Raw genomic sequence first — 21,585 nt, forward strand, 5'->3', positions numbered from 1 at the left:
CACCAATTCACCTTGGGTTTCACTTGGCAAAACTTTGGCCAGAGCAATTTTAAGCATATTAGAGATAACCGATGCACAAATATTCCAACTGGCCAAGAAAAATCTCCTGTGACCTGGAAAAACATTGGATTATTCTCCAAAAGGTTGATTGTCCTCCATCTTTGGGGTGTAAAAACACACCTGTAAAAATCCCACCTTAAGATGTCTATTCCAACACACACATTCTTCCCCAAATCTAATCTTTTAATCCCTTTCCACCCATTTAATTTTCCAGAGGGGGTCAGGAAGAAAAAAAAGATCTAAACTTAGTTTCTTGTTGTTCTTTTTCAGCAAGAAAAGCAAAACTCCTGAGAAGTTTCTTTGTGAGGACAATGTACCTCTCTCAGAAATTTTAGGTGGGTGTGGAGGGTCGTGGTAGTGTTTGACATACAAACCAAAAGGACCAGATATTGTACGTCACCATTTCTTTTTTAAAAGGACGGGTTTTTTTGGTCTACACCCAGAATACCAAATTTATTTATTAAACTTATAATTTAAATTTAAAGAGGGTGTGTGTGAAACATCCTAGAAGGATTGCTTTGATGGCATCTGCAATCCTTAAATTGGTCTGATGGGACCAGTCAAGCAAAGTTGACTTATTTCCCTTGTGTGTTGAATGAATATATTTGAATTTTGGCTTAACCCCCAGGGGAAAAATATGAGAATTGGGTTTCAAAGGCTGGTTCTGGGATGTCCTATCCAAAGACACCAATTGTGGGGTCAGATCAATGCCTATGGAAGGGAGGGCACGTGACTGGACCAACGAAAGAGAATGTCACAGCCAACCAAAGCCTTCTTTTAGGGGAGTGGCATTCGATTGTCCAGCCTGAGATGCCTTCACTAAATGACCGTTTCTCTTTTGGGGTGTGTCTCAAGGGAGGACAGGCTGTCTGGACTTGGGGGTGGAGCCCCTGAACCTATATCAGTCGGTGCCCCCCATCCCCAGCCCGCCCATTGCTACCCAAGGAGTTGTGGCATTGATTTTGGCACCATGGGAGGCTACTGGCAGCTGGTCTTTGCCTGCTGCCTACTTGTCCAAAGTCTTTCAGCAGAATACTCAGTGAAAGACAACTCAACCTCTGCCGTGAAAGACAACTCAACTTCTGTGGTGAAAGACAACTCAACCTCTGTGGTGAACTCAGACAGAGAGCTGAAGAAGAACATTGGGCAACGAATTGCTTCCCTGCAGGAAATGCGGCAGGATGAAATTCGCAACTTCGCTGACTTAGCCTTGCAATATTTTAACATGCAGAAACCCTCCTTGTTCACAACCTTGGAGAAAGCAACCGTGACGGTCAAGGTAAGAAGCATCTTGAAGCCACTGAGAGGGTCTCCATCTGATGATTGTTTCAGTGAGGATTGTAGCCATTTAGCACCCTCTGGCCCCACAGGAAGTCTAGACGGTAGTTCCCATAATTCCCGGTCTTGTCAGTTGCAGAATTAGAGACTTTGCAGTCCAACTCAACCAGCTGAGGAACGCTGTCATGTCCATTCACCTAGGAGAGGGATACACACACACACACACACACACACACACACCATTATTTATTTTATGGAGTTTTTGAGTTCTCACCTCTCCTTCAGAAGCTCAAGGCTGTGTGGATTGCACTCCTATCTCCTGTTCTCCTCCTCAACAACAATCCTGAGAGGTAGGCTGGGCTGGGAGGATCTATGACCGAAAGAGTAAGTTTTCTGTGGCTGAAGGCGGAGTAGAATCTGTATCTCTTCATCACTAGTCCAACACCTTCACTGAGGCTCTTGTTTTTGATATCTCACCATTCGTGTAGGACCTCAAGGCAGCATAGAGAGTGGAAGAAAGGGGACTAAAACTTGGGTCTTCTCAATTGCACAGAAGAGGAGCATAGGTGATAAAGAGTCTGGAGGCTAAACAGTATGATGAATGGTTGAGGGAGTTAGATATGTCCAGCCTATCAAAGATGATAAGGATTAAAGTGGGGAGGGGGATGATAGCAGTCTTCTAGTACTTGAAGGGCTGAGAAGATTGATTTAATTTCCAAAACACTGGAGGACAGGTAGAGATTCAAGTAGTAATGTAAGTTTTTTTCATTATTATTATAGATCCAACATAGAATTAAGGAGAAATTTAAGGTGGCTTCTTAAAAACCTCCAGAGATGGAGCATCCATAATTTCGGAAGGCAAGCTGTTCCATTGGTTAATTGTTCTAACTGTCAGGAAATTCCTCCTTATTTCTAGATGGCTTTTTTCTCCTTGATTAGTTTCCATCTGTTACTTCTTATCCTGCCTTTGCATGCTTTGGGAGTCAATTCCCTCTTCTTTGGGGCAGCCCCTCAGGGGAAGTATTAGTGTGGTTTTATACTGCGCTGGTGAGACCACACTTAGAATACGGCATCCAGTTTGGGTCATTAAAATACAAAAGCGATGCTGAGACTCTAGAAGGAGGGCAGAGAAGAGCAACAAAGATGATTAGGGGACTGGAGGCTAAAACGTACGATAAATGGTTGCAGGAGTAGAAAATGTCTGATTAATGAAAGAAGGATGGGGCGGGGTGTGTGTGTGACAGTAGCAGTCTTCCAATACTTGAGGTGCTGTCACATGGTACAACCTGCAAAGCATCTGAACTGAAGGCAGGACAAGAAGCAATGGATTAAAATTTATCAAAAAGAGATTCTACCTAGAATTAAGGAGGAATTTACTGACAGTGAGAACAATTAACCAGTGGAATGGTTAAATCAGAAGCTGTGGGTAGTGCCACCCTGGTGGTTCTCAAGAGATGGGGCCACCATTTGTCTGGAATAAAATATGGACTCCTGCCTGAGCGAGGGTTGGACTAGAAGACCTTCAAGATCCCATCCAATCCTATCATTCTATGTTTTAGTCCAGACTTTATACCACTCTGTCTCTTTCTCCTGTATTTAATCAAATAGTTAAAGTTTTGTAAACCAAAGAGAATGGAATACAATGGACAAATATGAGATGATACGAATGCATGAGTATAAAAGAATGTAAATATGTATATAATTGTAGATAAATGTAGATAAAAGTAAATAGAAATAATAAGCAGCTAGCACTATATTAATAACGTAAGGGGGAAAAGGAAATTAACTGTTACGGGTATCTCTATGCTATAGTTTATATGGCCAAAATGATGGCCAAGAAAGTCGCACTGTGTTCAATTGTTTTTAATGTTTATTCAACAAAATTTATTTTAAAACACTACACAAATATCCAATAATAATTTGGGATGGATTCTATTCTTCTCCTGAATTACCTCCTTGAGGAATTTGGGAGAGGCTCTTTAAGGAAGACTTCTATGAGCAGACATTGAGGACCAAACAGAGAAAAAGCAAATAGTAGCAGAAAAAGGGAAAGACTGGAAGAGAAATTGAAGACACCGAGGCAGTGTTCTTGACTTAAAATGTAAACAGGGAGAAACGAACTACAGCAGACAAGGATTGTTAGGAACGATAGTCACTTAACAGTTGGGTTGGCAATATATAAACCAGGATAGTCATTTAATACTGCTGTATCTTTAAGAGAATCTTGTAATTGTGATTAGCTGAGGTTTCCCCCAACGGCCATAAACCTGGTTTGTTCTTTTTTTTGCATTTCCTTTGCTTTCCTTTTAGAATAGAATAGAATACCTTTATTGTCATTGCATTCTACAAATACAATGAAATTTGAAAGCTACTCCAGCACAGTGTCCCAAACACCACATCACAATCACACTATAGAGTATTTAAACATTAAAATAATTAAATAGTAATTAAAAACCTAGTCTAAAACCTATCTAAAACATATAGTAAGTTAGATAGTTTAAAAATGCCACGATATACATAGGGCTACATCACATATGCATTGTTTGATTCAAGACAATTACTGCCTTGGAAAAGAAACTGTTTCTCAGTCTATTAGTCCTCATTTTAAGACACCTATAATGCCTCCCTGATGGTAACAGTTCAAAATATGAATGTCCAGGAGGAGAATGGTCTGTGGGGATTTTTAGTGCTCTAGAGAGGAGTCTGGTCTTCGCAATCTCTTCCAAAGAAGAAAGAGAGCAACCTCTTTTGCCTGATCGTTATTCTGCTTGAATTGCTGTGAATCTTGCAACTATTTGCAAACTTCGTTTACTGAACTTTGTTTATGATACTGGTAAAGAAAAGGACTTCGTTTTTGGATTATCCCTGGACTGATTATTTTGAATACTAACTGCTTTAACCACATATGATTTGGACTGTTTGTTGGACTTTGTTTACCCGTTTACAGGAAGTAAAACTTGCATTTTACTATTCAGTGTTTCTGTGTGCTGGTTGTGTGTTATTCATCACCACCCTCACTATGTTTCTCTGAGTGTAATCATTCTCCTAACGGGGAATACCTCAACAAGCATAATCAATTGTTTGGTGGGAGTCATTAAAACTGTTGTTGACCATGATGTGGTTGCTTGCTCTGATCCCGTTCACACATGGGATGGATTCACACAACCCTAAAACCTGGTTTAGGTTTTCAAGTCACAGTGGGCGAACCAGAATCCTCCAATATGATTGACAAGGATTCCAGGTTCACTCAACATCCCAAGACAAAAGGTGAATTATGACATTGGGTTGTAGCCAAAATCACCCCAGTCCCATCTTATCCAAGCCTAGCACATTGTGCAATCTTCATTTCGGGGCAGGGGGAATTTTGCAAGGATGTAATTTTGCCTGTTTTCCCCAATTCCATCATGGTGATAGAAAAGCAATTTTCATACGCAGAGAGACGTTTAATTTCCTGCTTGGAAGGGAGTGGTCGAAGCAGCCAAGATGATGGCTGTGATCGCACACTTTTGCAGGTGCCATCTTGACTTTTTTGACCTCTCTATTCCTAAAGGATGACTTTGCCCTTTGCGGAGCATCTCACAGTCAAAACACCCCTGTGTCGGGGCTCCAACAAATCCATCCTCATTCAAATCATAAGTCTCTAGCCGCATCTCTCAGAGTAAAAAAAAAAAAAAAAGATTAGGAGTGGCCATGTCAGTGTTAGCTGGATGCAGCCGACACTAAAATATTCATTTCCCCCTTGACCCTGGTCTCCCCTCTATGGGAGACATCATCAATCAGGAAGCTCAAACTGCCCAAGGAACTGCTGATCCAGTTCTACAGAGGAATTACTGAGTCTGTCATCTGCACCTCTATAACTGTCTGGTTTGGTTCTGCAACCCAACAGGACAGACACAGACTTCAGAGGGTAATTGGGCCTGCAGAAAAAACAATTACTACCCACCTGCCTTCCATGGAGGACCTATATACTGCAAAAGTCAAAAAGGGGTCTGTGAAAATATTTACAGACTCCTCACATCCTGGACATAAACTGTTTCAACTCCCACCCTCAAAACAAGGCTATAGAGCACCACACACCAGAACAACTAGACACAAGGAGAGTTTCCCCCCGAAAGCCTGATCACTCTGCTAAACAAATAATTCCCTCAACACTGTTCCAACTATTTATAAAGTCTGCACTACTATTACTATTAATCTTCTCATCACTCCTTATCACCCATCCCCTCCCACTTGTGACTGTAGGACTATAACTTTGTCACTTGTATCCTTACAATTTATATTGACTGTTTCCTAGTATGATTTGATTGTTGATTGTACCTTATGATTATCATTAAGTGTTGTACGTTATGATTCTTGATTCTTAACAAATGTATCTTTTCTTTTATGTGTACTGAGAGTATTTACACCAAGACAAATTCCTTGTGTGTCCAGTCACACTTGGCCAATAAAGAATTCTATTCTATGCTCTCCAGTAATAATCTTGCGCGCCAACAGCTTTGGCTGCCTAGCAATTATCTGAAGCATTTAAGGAATGCACTACTTTACCCTACTCCCTTTCTGCTGGCAGCTAAAAAGACCACAGGAGTATCTTTTTAGCTGACACCCTGATTGTTTTCGTAGAAAGCCATTGGATCCATGGTGTACCTGCGGATGACATTAGAAAAGACCAACTGCACCAAAAAAGATGTGAAGCATCACAGTCTCTCTCACTTTGATGACTCTGATGACTCTGATGAAGGCCCCCCGAAATATTGCGGTCCACTTGACGGCCAGAACAAGGAGGTGAGGAAACAGGACTTGGTCTGCATAGGAACCCCAAGCTGGGAAAACTCAGCTAAGAGTTCTTAGGAGTGACTCCTTCCAGTGACAGGATTCCCCAACAAACGGATTCATTTTTGATTATTTTAGATATTTTCACGTCCTGCCTTTAGTGTTTTTCTAAATGACTTAAGGCAGGAATATACGCAGTAGTCCTTCTTCCTCCTATCTTCCCTGCAACAACAACCCTGTAAGGTGGGTTGGGCTGAGAGAGACTGGATCAAAGTCACCCAGCCAGCTTTCGTGCCTATGGCCTAAGGCAGGATTAGAACTCAATGACTGGACTGAAGTGATCCAATTGGTTTCCCTCCCTCCCTCCCTCCCTTTTTCTTCTTTTTCCTCCCCTCTTCATTCTCCTTCCTTCCCCTCTTTCCTTCCTTGCTCTCTTCCATCTCTCCTTCTTTTTCTTTGTCTGTTTCCTTTCCCATGCAAAACACAAAGAAACATTTCTCTTTTTGTTTTGTTTTTCGTTTGTTTTGTAGCCGCCTGCCAGCCAGGTTCCAAACGCATTTTAGCAGCATGTTTCAAATGACTCTTGCTCACCTTTTGGGGGAAAAAAAACTCATTGGAGGCTTTCAAGAAAAAACAAATTGGACATTCGTTTGTCAGAATTACATAAGTTCTCCTGCCTCAAGTTTTGACTCCACTATCATGATCACAGGAGTGGGATTCAAATTTATTAACAACCAGTTCTGTGGGCATGGCTAGGTGGGAGTGGCCATTTGACTGCCTCCTCCTCCTCTTCCTCCTCCTCCTCCTCCTTCTCCTCCTCCTCCTCCTCCTCCTCCTCCTTGCAGCATCCCCCTCCCATATTTTGCCTCCTGAATACCGGAACAGCTGATCATCAAAGCATCTGATCGTCGGGAGGGGAAAAAGAAATACCTTAAGGAGTGACTGGGTGGGGGAGAACGCAGTCAGCAATGTTGGGCAGTGATGTCAGCTGGGGAAGGGAGGGGAGGGCGGAGATGGGCGGGGCCAGCCAGGGACACAATTTCTCCGAACTGCACAGAATCATAACAACCGGGTCTACAGAACCGGTCCAAACCAGTAGAATCCCACCCCTGCATGACCATCTTAGAATCAGAGATGGAAGGGACCAACCTTTGGTGTTTTTATGCTCCCAGGCAAGAGTGATGCTTATTTTACGTAAAGCCCATTGAACTTGTGATGGTTAAGCCCTGGGAAACATGTACTGCACATCAAACCTCTTAACTTGTTCTTTGGTTTCCCTCCCCCCATCTACCTCTCCTTTTCTATTTTTCAGCAACTGGACTGCAAATTTGACATTTTTAAAAATGAAAGGGATTACGGTGAGACTGTAATGAGCCAGGACTGCAAGCCAGTTAAAATGATCGATAAGGATATTTTTCTTGGGGAAGATAGAGAATTCGACGAAGCTGGAAAATAGCCCCAGAAAGGATATGCCTGCTGTCACCCCCACCCCCACCTCATGCTAGAATCGCTGGTAGCCCTCTCTCGTCCCCCGCTGTCCTGAAATAGGAAAATAAAATAAAAGCTTTGCCATGTGATTGACTGACTGCGTCTCTCTCGCCTCTGCCCCATGCAAGGTTCTATTTCTTTCCCAACCAATTGCAACTGTAGAAGAACAAGATCCTGCAAGTGATTGGAAGGCATCTGCTAGCCCTTAACTTGACTCAGCCTCCCGTTGGCATTCAAAGGCGGACACAAACTGGAATGGCCGGTCAGTAATCAGATGGACAGCTCTTAGTTTAGTTTAGTTTATTGCCATTGCACCTTGCACAACGAAATTATATACCATCTTCTGTGTACATGATGACTATGTAAATAAACCCACACACACATCCTTCACATTCTATACATCGAATTGAAAACCCCTGATGTTGCATTCACATTGCACTATACAGTAGAATTCAATAGAGTTACTGCCCTGGGATAGAAGGTGTTTTTCAGCCTATTTGTCCTTGTTTTTATTATCCTGTACTATCTGCCCGACGGTAATAGTTCAAAAAAAGGTGTGCCCAGGATAAGATGAGTCTTTGAGGATGTTTTGAACTTTCTTAAGGCAGTGGGAGCTATAAAGCTCTTCCAAAGAGGGGAGAGGGCAACCCATGATCCTCTGGGCAAAGATGTTAGCCCTCTGGAGCACCGTCCTGTCTGCCCCTGTGCAAATTGGCAAATCTTACTGGTGCTCTTGCTGATTTTGGGCACTGAGACTGGACTGCCATCTGTCAGAAATGGTGTAGGATCTCCTGCTTGGGTGGGGGGCAGGGGCTGGACTAGATGACCTTCAAGGTCCCTTCCAATTCTGTTAATCTGTAAATCTCCAGGGGTTCAATGGGGTTGATACATGGTGGGGTGCCAACAACAGAGGGTTTAAATTTAGTCCCACGCAGACCCACTGTGCAAGTTAGTCCTGTGATGGGAACTCTTACACCCGGTCAATCAAATCCTTATCACCCTTACAATTTTCCAAGAAGAGTTGGAGAAGAGGAATGGCTGAAAAGCAAAATCACCAAAACGATGCGTTATAGGTAGTCCTCAATTCACAACCATTCATTTAGGGACCGTTTGTCAGCTGTCCCAACTTGGGGAAAAGTTAGAAAAGAAAGACTCTCGGCTATGGCTCTTGGTTTGACTGCTTGTCTGAAGGCCGCTTGCAATGGTCCTAAATGTGGAAAAATGGTCATAGGCCAATTTTTTTCAATGCTGTTGTAACTTTGAAAGGGTCACTTCATGAATGGTTGTAAGCCGAGGACTACCTTTATATGCTTTTAAAGAAAAGTATAAAAGTATTAGTACTCCTCCTTTCTCTGAGATTTAAGAAAAGGGGGTGCAATTTCTTTAAAAATACGCTGCTTACCATGGGCTGCTTAGACCAGAGGTGGTATTCAGCCAGTTCTGGAGAACTGGTAACAACAATGTTGAGTAGTTCGGAGAACCGGCAAATATCACCTCTGACTGGCCCCGCCTCCATCTCTTCTCTGCCTCCCATTGAGTCCCAGCTGATTGTCGGGGTCTCCTTTGGTTGCCCTGCACAGGAGAACGGAGCTGGAAAGCAGGTCAGTGGGGTGGGGATTTTGAATGGGGATTTTGCAGTATATCCTTCCCCTGCCATGCCCACCAAGCCAAGCCATGCCCACAGAACCGGTAGTAACAAAATTCGAATCCCACCACTGGCTCAATGTTGGTGCTGAACCCCAACACCCCTGAGTTGCACGGAGGCCAGAAGAAGCATGAGTGTGCCTGCAGCTTGGCGTCCCAAATAAGGACCAAGCAAGCCCTTCCGCTCCTTTGGGAAATCCCCCCCCCCAATCCCAGGGAGTCAGGCAGAGCCCCCCAAATGGTGCATCTGGCGTGAATATTGGGGTTGGAACCTTTTCGGATGGAAGGAAAAAAAATAAAGTCACAGGAGTAAATGAATATTTCTGAAAGTTGAACAACAGCGTTTTTCCACCACGTGACACCATATAAAACCTTAGTAAGGCCACACCTAGAGTCCTGCATCCGGTTTTGGTCACCACACTAAAAAAAACATATTGAGACTCTAGAAAAAGTGCAGAGAAGAGCAACTAGGATGATGAGGGGACTGGAGGCTCAAACATCCGATGAACGGTTGCAGGAACTGGGCCTGGCTAGTCTAGGGAAGAGAAGGACCAGGGGGGACAGGAGAGCAGCTTTCCAGTATTTGAGGGGCTGCCCCAGAGAGGAGGAGGAAGGGGGTCAAGCTATTCTCCAAAGCACCCGAAGGCCAGACAAGAAATAAAGGATGGAAACTGATCAAGGAGAGATTCAACCTGGAAATGAGGAATTTTCTGACAGAGGAACTCCTGCTTGGGGAGAAGGGGGTTGGACTAGATGACCTACAAGGTCCCTTCCAACTGTAATCTGTAAAAAGAAGGATCACACGGGTTCCTCCCTTCCAAGAACAGAGGATGGCTTCAAGAGGTAGGAAGGCACCCAAATGAAGGTCAGAAAGGACTTCTAAATAAGGTGGCCGAAGATCCCGTGGTGCAGAGCAGAGATGGGGGGGGCTTCTCTCCAAGGAGTTCTGAGGTTGGCCAGTCTTCTCCACTGGGATGCTGTCACACTGGTTTGGACAGAGGCGGGGTGAGACTAGTGACCTCGAGGGCTCCTCCCAAGCCTACTGTCAGCCAAGGATGGAAACGAGCCTCGCTGCAGTTCAGAAAGGGGGATTCCTTGGCTTTGAGGCTCTGCCTGGCTTCACCCCCAGTACCGGGACCTGGAGACATCCAGCTCCTCCTTTTGCAACGGGGACTTGGCACTCCTCACGGCAAACATGTTCTCCGTGTCCAGCAGAAACATGCTGTAGAGGTTGAAGACCAACATGGCAACCAGGGGGAGGAAGGTCAGGCCAAATCCGAAGCCTCGGAACGAGCGGCCCATGGCGTACGCCAGCCAGTAGAGAAGCCTGGAAGAAGGACAAGAAAGAAAAATGGTCAAGAGAAGTCAAAACGGCAGCCACGATGGTGGGATCCAAGCGTCACACCCATCGCAATCCTGTGGATCTCCCCATCAAAACCCCAAGCAAACCCTTGCTTGCATTTCGCAGGAACAATTCCAATTAACAGAGAACAGAATAAGAGAGCTGGGACCTTGGAGGTCATCTAGTCCAACCCTCTGTTCAAGCAGATGGCTGTCTACTCTCTTCTTAAAAGCCTCCAAGGGATGGAGCATCCACGGTGTCTTATATTTATGTTTGTTAATTGGGTTGTGGGTTTTTTGGATAATTCGTTTTTATTTTATTTATTTAGTTTAGTTTGCCAAGCATGTAATGAGAAAACAAGTGTAAGTATGAGCATAACATATAAACATGTAAGTATAGCACGTATATACATAATAAAATGAGTATGAATAAATGGGAACCATGGGACAGGGACGGTAGGCACGCTGGTGCACTTATGCACACCCCCTTTCAGGCTCTGGCGGGGGCATAGCAAGCCTCCCGCTCCAGCAGGAGACCCTGTACCAGGCAAATGGATCCAACCCAGAGGAAGGGTCTAGAAGGGAGAGGAGAGGGGTCACATAGCTGTTTCTATCTTACCGTGAGATGGCAAAAAGGGCCGTCAGGAGTGGGATCACCTTGAGCCCTTCCTGGGGCAGGTAGGTGGAAAGGACAGCGATGTTGAAGAAGTAAAGAATGAAGAGGTCGACCGACTGCGAGACGAAATGCCGATGGATCTCCACCTCCCTGGTGAGCTCCTCAAAAGGCTGCAGGGAGGAGGCATAAAGGCGAGACACCCCGTAAACCATCATCCCTGCAGGGGAAAAGAGACAGGAGGAAGGGGTCAAAGAAAGGCTTGCTCAAGGGGGACCTTAGGGCTGGAAAGGACCTTGGAGATCTGCTAGTCCAACTTTCCGCGCAAGCAGGAGATCCTATGACATTCTGGCCAAACGGCTTTCCAGGCTCTTCTTGAAAACCTCCAGGGATGCAGCACCCACAGTTTCTAGGCCATTCCACAGGTTATGTCAACTCTGAAGCTGTCCTGACCGAGGCCATCTTGGAGGCTTCAGTGTTGCCACAATGGTGCTGAGGGACAGAGAGCGGGGAGTAGAGATAGCTGGCGGTTTTGTAGCCAAAACAAAATAGTTTCCCCGGAGAACCAAGGACATTCCCACAGGTGGCAGACAAGTGAAATTTCCAAGCAACCAGACAGCACCTTGATTGGAGCATGTGACTGATTGGGAAACGTTTACTTTTAATTAGGGGAAAACTGCAGGGAATCTTTAGAGTTGGTTTTCACTAATTTGTGCCAATAGGATAAACTTGTTCTTTGAGGAAATGGCTTGCCTTGGAGTTCTATTTGCTATGGGTGTAACGCTGACTTTTTTTTTTTTTTACAACACTTAATAATAGTCTTTAATTTCTTTAAAACAAACACTTAAGGAAGGTTTTTAAAGTTATTAAGCACATGCGGATAAGACTAATAGAAAATCTGAAACATGTTTCAAAGGGCTCCGGTTTTTGTGGGTTGTGTATTATGTGATAGAGACTTCATTGATCATAAATACATAAGAGCCCCAATATGTCCTTTGGGTGTAGACTTTTGTACTTTGCACTACTCCTTGAAAATAATGAACATGACTATGAAATGATAAGTTTATATACTACTTCTGTTACTAAATAACTCTGTTATATTGAAGTTTTATGATTTGACATTTTAATTTTTAATGCATAGAATATCTACAACTAGAAGTCTAAGAATGTGTTTGCATAATGTTTAAGCTTTTAGCAATGCTTGTTTTGTTTGTGACTTATTGTATACTGTGTGTATGATTCAGAGTATCATAGAATGACAGAAAATAGGATTGATTGATTCATTTATTCAGTTTGTATAGCTGCACATCTCAAATCAGTGATTCTCAGTGGCAAACAATCAGAAACAATTAAAACAAATAGTAAAAAAAGAAAATTAAATGCTATTGTTAATTGAATAAAACACACTTTAGATTAGAGGTGGGTGTAGTCTTTTTTAGCTATCGTATTAAAAATATGTTATTTTTGGTTAAATTGTAAGTGCTGAAAAATGAATTAGGATGAGTCCTAGGATTGTTTTCAGAAATAAGTTCTGCTAGCATGAGGAAGGCTACATATTTATTTATTAGATTTTTAGTCCACCTTTATTATTTCATAGGTAACTCAGATTTACAAACAAACATAATACTCCTTCCTTCTATTTTTTTTCCCACAACAACCCTGTGGGATGGGTTGGGCTATGAGAGGGTGACTGGCCCAAAATCACCCAGCTGGCTTTTATATCTAAGGTGGGACTTAAACTTAGTCTCCTGATTTCTTTTTTCTTTTTAAACAAACTATTAATTATACAACTAAAATGTCACACAAACACATACAAAAAAAGGAAAAAAAAACGATTAAAAACTAGCAATTCTATTATCGACACTCTATGGTTCCTTGCTTGTTATCAATATTGGTGATATATTTACAAATACATCTTATTGCGAGTATATAATTACTACCTCTTTTACATTTTACGTTGTTTACTAATATATTTTCTATTTTTGTTCTATCCAGTCATACCAGCATTCCCAGCTTCTATAATATTCTGATGTTTCTTTTTCCTTAAGGGCTAAGGTTAACTTATCCATCTCTGCATAGGCTGTTATTTTCTGAATGACCATTTTCTCTCTTGGAATGTCTGCTTGTTTCCAACACACTGCAAAGATTATTCTAGCTGCAGTAAGAATGTGCAGTATATTATATTTGACTTTTTTAGACATTTGTCTATTAAATACCCCCAATAAGAAGAATTCTGGTTTTAATTCAATTTGCTCTGCCGTTATTTCCTCTAACCATTTTTTTGATTCTATGCCAGTATCTTTGGGCTTCAGTGCAGGACCACCACATGTGAAAGAATGTTCCGTGTTTCTTTTTACAGTTTAATGTAACGCTGACATTTTAATTATTCTCACTGATAGGAAATTCCTCCTTAGTTCCTTGTTGCTTCTCTCCTTGAGTTTCCATCCATTACTTCTTGTCCTGCCTTCAGGTGTCTTATGAGCTGAACGCAACAAAATTTCATTTTAATGTATGCCAATTAATCTATATTCAAAGTGACAATAAAGTTATGAATTCTATTCTGTTGAGGTAATTCCCCGTTAGGAGAATGAGCGCATACAGGGAGACATAGGGAGAGACGTGTTTGAATACTACTCACACAGCACACAGATACACTGTACAGTTAATGTAGGTTTTTACTTTCAATAAACGTTTAAGTAAAGTTCAAACAAGCAATCCAAGTCATTCACAGGTAAAGCAGTCAGTATTCATTTCAGGGATAATCCGAATATCAAAGTCCAGTATCAAAAAACAGTTCAGTAACAGACTTACATCAATGATCAATAGGAACTGGAGGAACGGCACTACTCTCCAACAGAAGCAAACAGAGATTCACTCACTTCACTGAGATTTCTGAGACTGGCTCCATCTTATGGCCATTTGCAGAACCACACCAATTTCAGTTTTTGCATTTTCTTAAAGATACAGTATTAAAATGTCTATCCTGGTTTATATATTTCCAACCCAAATAACTGTTAGGTGACTAATATTCCTAACATATTCTATTCTATTCTATCCTATCCTATCCTCCTAAATTCTTCATTCCAATATTCTATTCCAATTCCCATTCCATTCCCTATTCTGTTTTATTCCATTCCCATTCTATTCTATAGTCTTCTATTTCTATTCTATTCCTTCATTCAAATATTTGTTCTGTTCTATTCTATTCTATTCTATTCTATTCTATTCTATTCTATTCTATTCTATTCTACTCTACTCCCATTTCCATCCCTGTTCCTATTCTATTCCATTCTATTCTATTTTCTATTCTATTTTGGCTTTATTTTGCCCAGAATCACTGAATTGGGCAGCCATATCAATTTTATCAAAAAATAAATAAAGTTAAAAGGGAATATCTGGAAAATTCTCCAATTGGCACTTGACTGTAGAATTTATAGCTGGCTTTCCTGATGGGCAAAGATGGCAAGATGGCCACCAGCATCATGATGCATTCAGTAATGAAATTATTGAGGAGCTGGGATTTTTTTGCTTTTGGGAGGCTGCACACGCAGATTTCCTGGCCTGTGGAACGCTTCAACGGAGCCTGTCGCCAACCCTGGGACATGAACCGAGGGGATTCTGGGCTGGTCATGTACAACAGCTTCCCCCGGCCTGGCACCTTCTCTATGCTACGGGAACTGGGCCTGGCTACTCTAGGGAAGAGAAGGACCAGGGGAGACAAGAGAGCAGTCTTCCAATAGTTGAGGGGCTGCCACAGAGAGGAGGAAGGGGGTCAAGCTATTTTCTAAAGCACCTGTAGGCCAGACAAGGAAGAATGGATGGAAACTGAACAAGGAGAGATTCAACCTGGAAATAAGGAGAAACTTTCTGACAGTGAGAACAATCAACCCATGGAACAGAAGTTGCCTTCAGAAGTTGTTGGAGCTTCATCCCTGGAGGCTTTCAAGAGGAGACTGGACTGCCATCTGTCAGAAATGGCGCAGGGTCTCCTGCTTGGGCGGCGGGTTGGACTAGATGACCTACAAGGTCCCTTCCAATTCTTTTAATGTGTACGGCAAGTAGACTCCTCCCTACTCACCTAAAATGATGGGGAAGGTGGCGAACGCCCCACAACGCAGCGTGTACACCAGCCGGGCACTCATGCTCTCCATGACAGGCACGTCGAAGGGCAGGAAGACATAGGCACTGTAGATCAAGCCCGGGAAGATGATCAGGGCGGTAGTCATGGAGGCCACGGCTTTGAGGTTGGCCGAGTTGCAGCACCCCTTCGTCTGGCAACAATGGGTCTGTGACGGCTCCACAGGAGGATCGGGGAGGTCATGCAAAGAGTCCGAGCAGCCTTGGCCGAGGAAGGTCTGCTGCTCGAGGTCGCACTTCTCCTCCTGGCACAGTGCCCTGTCCTGTGGTGGCATTCCCAGCTGCCACGGCTGCTTCTTGTGGCTCCTGGGACGGCGTTCGATGCAGAGGGGGTCGATGGGGATGAAGGCGTGGGTTGCCATGGCGGGCACCCCACTGCACCCATCATTCTCCAGAGGTTTCAGGAAAGCTTGATGGTCCATGGCAGAGCCCAACGCGGCTGCCTTCATGCTCCCTTCCGGGCTCGGCCGGGCGTCCGTCTCCAAAACCTCGGGCATCTCGCCCGCTGCATCGTGTTGGGCTCGGTCCCAGGGCAAAGTCGCCTTGGCATCGTCCAAACTCAGCTCCTGAGTGTGAGGCTGGTCCAACTGGGCATCAGGGTACGAGTCCTTTCCCAGGGGCACCATCGCCAAATCTCCCGAAGGAGCAACAACCGACATCTTCAACTGTTTTAGCAAAAGTTTGTTCCGTATCTGCTGAGCTTTTTTTTTCTGCTAAATCTTTGCAGTCACCATTCCTTCTTCTTCCCCAGAACAAGAGGCTCTGGCAAAACGGACCAGGAATATCTCAGGATGTGCTGCAGCTGGTTCGTGTGCTGCAGAAAGAATGGAAAAATATAAATACATCTGTTTGGAGACAGCCAAAGGATGCAAAGGGTGGCTCCAAGGCAGGGGAGAGATTCAAAAATCCCAACAACCGGTTCTCTGCCCGGTTGTTGGGTGGGCCGTGGCCATGGTGAGCGTGGCCTACCGGAACTTCTAGGAGGGCCGTTTTTCACCCTCCCAGAGCCTCCACGCAGCCCCTGCACTTATTTGCATCCAAAATGGGCTACATGGAGACTCCGGGGAGGGGTATAGTGGGGTGGGCGGGGCCAGCCAGTCAGTTCAACTACCAGTTTAGCGAACCATATGTAAGTTTAACATCCGGTTCGCGTGAACCAGCCTAAACTGGCTGAATCCCACCCCTGCTCCAAGGCCTCCCCACTGAACAAAAATCTGCAAGAAGGAACACAAAGGAAATCTTTTGTTTTGTTGGTCATTTTGGGAGGGGAGGGGGCTTATCTGATCAATACAGGAACTATCCTCCCCTACTAACGCTTGAAAGGGGAATTATCCATTCTAAGAATTTTAAAATGGCCTTTGGAAGTCGTGGGAGCTTCATCACTGGTGGCTTTCAAGAAGAGATTGGTCGTCAGATAAATTGGTGTCCTCAGGTAAATGGGTCCTTCCACACCCCATTTGCACTACTCAGGTGACCCTGAGGACACAGACAAACCTCCAAGTGGCCTCAGTGGCTCTCTAAAAGGATGCAAATGAGCAGCTGTCTGCAAAGAATATAATTCCTTCCCTTCCCCACCAACCAGTCAGAGCTGAAGAAGCTTCTGGGATGAGAAGAGAAATGTCTTCAAAAGAAAAACCAGAAACTCTTGAAAAAAAGCACCTCATAAATTTCTTCTGAGATGTTTTTTCAACTTCCACATCCAAATAACAGCCAGTTTAGGCCCTTGTCTTCATTTGATATCCAACAGAGTTTGCCTCCTGCTATAAAACCAGGAGGGACGTAACCACCCCTTTGTCAAACCTAGTAACACATTTTATTAAACAGATCAAGTTTTATAAGCTTCACTCCATCAAATGTGATTTTCTCCTACTGTAGGCTAGCCTAGCACACCTCTCCTCCTGCAACTAATTGCTGTAGAATTGGGTTAAACTTATGCATAAATTAAGATTTACTTCATAAGAAGTGTGGAGTGTTATTTTAAGTTGCTAGACTTCATAATTCTGAATCTGTTTGTATTTATACAGAAAGGCGCAGAAATGTCAAGGTTTATTGTATATAATATGTCGCACCAACCTAGCCATTGTATCTTAAACATAGATTAGTTGGCTGTGCATCCAGGCAATTGTGATTTATTATGCTAAACATGGGTAAGCAAACTACATATACATATATATATATATAGAGAGAGAGAGATACATAGATATATAGATATAGATAGATATAGATAGATATATGTTGTGACATAACGTATATATATTTGTTTTCTTAAGTTTTCGCGGGTACGTACATGTATGGTATTCAGCTTTGTTTGGGTATTTTCACACGTCATTATAGTTGTGCTTTTAAAGTTGTAGCAACATTTCGGCAGAATCTCATCTGCCATCATCAGGTTTCTGTATCAGGCTTCAGACGAACCCAGTACAGAAGCCTGATGATGGCAGATGAGATTCTGCCAAAACGTTGCTACAACTTTAAAAGCACAACTATAATGACGTGGGAAAATACCCAAACAAAGCTGAATAACATACATACATACATACGTACACACATACATACATACATACATACATATATATATCCATTATATGAACCCAACAGAGAAAAAGAACAAAACATTAAGTTGTGTAGCAAAATGCAGCGAACTGACTGCATTTGAAGAAAGTAACTATAAAACTACACACCAGTATAGTATTTCAGCCCCCCTCCTCATCAGGTGGGACTGTGTGTGAAGGCACAGATAGTCCTTAACTTACGAGCACAATTGGTCCCAATTTACGTTGCTAAGTGAAACATTTTGCCCCATTTTATGACTTTTCTTGCTATGTTTGTTAAGCGAATCCCTGCAGTTGTTAAAAATTGGTCACATGGTTGTTAAGTGAATCTGGCTTCCCCATTGTCCGGAGGTCGCAAAAGGGTGATTGCGTGACCCAGGGAGACACTGCGGCTGTCGTATAGGTGAGCCAGTTGCCCCACATCCGAATTTTGATTACACGGTCACGAAGATGGGTCATAAGGGTGGAAAAAAACATTTCTCAGTCCCTTTTTTTCCAGCAGCGCTACAACTTCAAACAGTTGCTAAACGTACTGTTGTAAGTCGAGGACTACCTGTTGCGATTATGTTGGGATTCCAGCAGTTACCCCCCATTTCAACCGTGATCGCGAGCCAAACTTCCAAAACTTTGAAAGGTGTTTCTTTGGTCTGTAGGAAGTTAGCACTCAATCCTCTCCTAGAAAATTGAAATATCCTAGGAAATATTTAAAAGGAAGAATATTTCCCCTAAAAAGAGTAGAAACGCAGAAACAGAAACTCACCTCAGAGAGGCAGAAATTTAGCCCACTCCCCACCTTTGCTAATGTGCCATTAAGGCCTAGGGCCGAGTATTCTACATAACAAAGGTCTCTTTCTATCTCACCACCTGGCCTGGGAAGATTGCATCAGCCAGCACTCAGGTGAAGCCATGTGGTCCAGACATGCCTACAAAGTTAGTTAAGACCCCCGCCCCTGGGAGTTTGACAGCCAATGGGATTACATTTTTTGCACAGGAACAGTAAACACTAAGGTGAGGCCCAACGGGTATATAATATATATATATATATATATATATATATATATATATATATATATATATATATATATATATATATATGGGTCTCTCGGCATCTCAGCCCTTCCCTTTTCGTTTCACCTTGAAGTATGTGATTGTCCTTTTCACTTTGGAGCTCCAAGCCATGTGGTCCTGCTGTCCACCATTCAACCATCTTTCCAAACAGCCGCCGTGTTTCCAAGTGTCTTTTTCCTCACTTGGAACTGAACCCAGAAGGCTATTTCTTCCAAGAAGTCTTTTTAGAGTTGCCAGATTACACACTTGGCTACTTGGATCAACAAATTTTCTGGATTTGCCCAGTGCATCGATCAGTTCATGCTAAAGCGGCGCGAATCCATGGTGTCACGCCAGGCTGAGCCGCTAAAACAAAAGCCAAGCAAGCACACAGGCAGAAATCCAACTGGTTAAAAGGGAATGTAGATTATTCAGAACACACATAAAAGGATAAGCATAATGAAGATGATGATATGAGAATTAGTTAAAGCTAAAAGGCATAGGTTAAGAAATGATTGGAAAAATTATAAATAAGCTTGATGAAAATATTTGTGAAAAACAATAGAAAATATATGTAAAGTAGAGATTGATATGAACTAAATGTGGAAGACGAATATGTAAATCAAATTGTGTCTGTACAGAGATGTGAAAACCTGTTCGCTAAAAAGATGTTTCTTTAAAAATGTGGAAAATTGAAATAAAACTTTTACCAAAAAAAAAAAAAGAATACTATACAATATGGGAGAAATGGTATCATTGGATTGACAATAGAAATAAGAAAAGAAAATGTATATATAATGCATATGATAGATGTAGAAAGTATGGAAATAGTATGTACAGATTGTATTGGATATGTGAATGTATACAAAATTTTATTAAGTAATTTATTTATTAATAAATTTAATTTGTTTATTAAGTAATTGAGATATGTACAAATGAAAAAACCCAATAAAGTATAAAGGAAAAAAAAGAAACCCAAAGGATCCGACTGCATTTAAGAGGAGAAAAGTGGTGAGAGAAGCCTAGTTAAAGTTTTGCTAGTTTCGAAAACCTACCGGGGAGACGGAGAGAAATCCTCCGGTCCTTTCGCCTGGTTCTCCTTTCTCACGCCTTGCACACTCGCCTTTTCACCCTGGGACGTGCATGTATGTGTGTATGGTGTGTGTGTGTGTGTGTGTGTGAAGGGGGAAATAAACCGGAGCTGCTTCAGATGCCAGGAACTCCAGCAGCCCTTCCGCAAGTTTGTCAAATGCGCAACTTCAATTTTCTGGCTTTTTGTCCTTTGGACTTCCAAACCTGTTTGACCAGCCCAGGTGGAGTCCCTGGCAAGAGGTGCGGGGGCCGGTTGGCTGAGCCTGTCCCGCCCGGTTTCTGAGTTGGGAAAACACAGAGAGAGAGAGAGAGAAAGGGAGAGAGAGAAATACACACAGAGAGAGAGAGAGAGAGAGAGAGAGATACACAGAGAGGAACAGATACACACTCACAGAGACACATAGGCACACAGAAAGAGAGAAGAGAGGACAGTCAGATACACTGAGAGGAACAGATACACACTCACAGACACACAAACACACACAAAGAGAGAAGAGAGATACACAGAGAGAGATACACTGAGAGAAGAACATACACACAGAAATACAGAGAGAGAGAGGCACACAGACAGATACACAGAGAGGAACAGAGACACTCACAGAGACACATACAGGGAGAGGCACACACACACACAGACACACAGAGGGACAAGCAGACACAGTCACACACAGTGTGGGGGGGAGAAAGACAGAAGAGACAAACACACACAGATACAGACACACAGAGATACAAACACACACACACACAGAGGGAGGGTGACACACACACACAAACAGACAGAGGGGGGAAACACAGATACAGACAAACACAAAAACGGGGGAAAGGGAGAGAGAGAGACACACACACAAACACACTCAGGGAGGAACATACATGCACACAAAGAGGAACAGACACATACACAAAGACAGATAGAGATACACAGACATATAGACACACACAGATACACTGAGAAAGGAACAGATACACACTCACGTACACAGAGAGAGAGAGAGAGAGAGAAGCACAGACTCACACACAGGCAGACACATTCACACACACCAGGGGAGTGTGGAGAGAGAGAGAGAGAGAGAGAAAAGAACAATGCACACACACATATACACATATACAAAGAAAGGGAGATAGAGAGAGAGTAAGGGAGACACACACAGATATAGACAAACAGAAAAATTGAGGGGAGTGAGATAACACACACACACACACACACACACACACACACACACACACACACACGTACACAGAGTCTCTCCACCCCCCCCCCCACGCCCCAAAGGCATACAGGCACATTGAGCCAAACTCTTCATTTGCAACCTGCGCTCCCCACTTGTCTTGGCCCAGGTTCGCCACTAGAGAGCAGCACAGCTGTTGCCTTGACTTTCAGATGTGTGTGCAGGTTGTGCGTTTAAAACTTTGACTCCCCACTCCAGACCAAGAAAAGAACTCTGTGAAGTTAGGTTTGGCTGAGTGTTGATTCGACAGGTAGTCCTTGACTTACAGCCGCAATTGAGCCCAAAATTCCTATCGCTGAGCGAGACAGTTGTTGGACCGAGTTTTGCCCCATTGTAC

At 43.2% G+C, this 21,585-nt stretch overlaps 2 protein-coding genes across 3 annotated transcripts; one reads left to right on the forward strand and one right to left on the reverse strand.

The window, feature by feature from the left end:
• Nucleotides 1-981: 981 nt before the first annotated feature.
• On the forward strand, nt 982-7,685 carry LOC148124553 (uncharacterized). The gene is made up of 3 exons (XM_087914099.1): nt 982-1,339; nt 5,959-6,120; nt 7,421-7,685. The coding sequence occupies exons 1-3, from the start codon at nt 1,031-1,033 to the stop codon at nt 7,562-7,564; spliced, it is 615 nt and encodes a 204-aa protein (XP_087770225.1). The 5' UTR covers nt 982-1,030; the 3' UTR covers nt 7,565-7,685.
• Nucleotides 7,686-7,881: 196 nt separating this feature from the next.
• On the reverse strand, nt 7,882-21,261 carry TMEM79 (transmembrane protein 79). Of its 2 annotated transcripts, XM_087914098.1 has the most exons (5): nt 19,986-21,224; nt 19,018-19,296; nt 15,273-16,145; nt 11,201-11,414; nt 7,882-10,567 (listed from the first exon to the last, which is right to left on the reverse strand). In XM_087914098.1, the coding sequence occupies exons 3-5, from the start codon at nt 15,988-15,990 to the stop codon at nt 10,360-10,362; spliced, it is 1,140 nt and encodes a 379-aa protein (XP_087770224.1). In that variant the 5' UTR covers nt 15,991-16,145; nt 19,018-19,296; nt 19,986-21,224; the 3' UTR covers nt 7,882-10,359. The 2 variants fall into 2 exon arrangements, with proteins under 2 accessions (XP_087770224.1, XP_026573507.2); XM_026717722.2 differs by lacking the exon at nt 19,018-19,296 and having other exon boundaries at nt 19,986-21,261.
• Nucleotides 21,262-21,585: the final 324 nt, after the last annotated feature.

Source organism: Pseudonaja textilis, chromosome 16 (assembly GCF_049901715.1).
Source record: "Pseudonaja textilis isolate UNSWEBS1 chromosome 16, rPseTex1.2, whole genome shotgun sequence".
Lineage (NCBI taxonomy): Eukaryota > Metazoa > Chordata > Lepidosauria > Squamata > Elapidae > Pseudonaja > Pseudonaja textilis.

Excerpts from the sequence above, each read along its gene's own strand:
- LOC148124553 (XM_087914099.1), top strand. The coding sequence starts at position 1,031 with ATGGGAGGCTACTGGCAGCTGGTCTTTGCCTGCTGCCTACTTGTCCAA. Across the intron at positions 1,340-5,958 it reads AAGCAACCGTGACGGTCAAG|AAAGCCATTGGATCCATGGT; the intron begins GTAAGAAGCATC and ends TTGTTTTCGTAG. Across the intron at positions 6,121-7,420 it reads TTGACGGCCAGAACAAGGAG|CAACTGGACTGCAAATTTGA; the intron begins GTGAGGAAACAG and ends TCTATTTTTCAG.
- TMEM79 (XM_026717722.2), bottom strand. The coding sequence starts at position 15,990 with ATGTCGGTTGTTGCTCCTTCGGGAGATTTGGCGATGGTGCCCCTGGGA. Across the intron at positions 11,415-15,272 it reads CACCTTCCCCATCATTTTAG|GGATGATGGTTTACGGGGTG; the intron begins GTGAGTAGGGAG and ends TTTCCCCTGCAG. Across the intron at positions 10,568-11,200 it reads GCCCTTTTTGCCATCTCACG|GCTTCTCTACTGGCTGGCGT; the intron begins GTAAGATAGAAA and ends TCCTTCTTCCAG.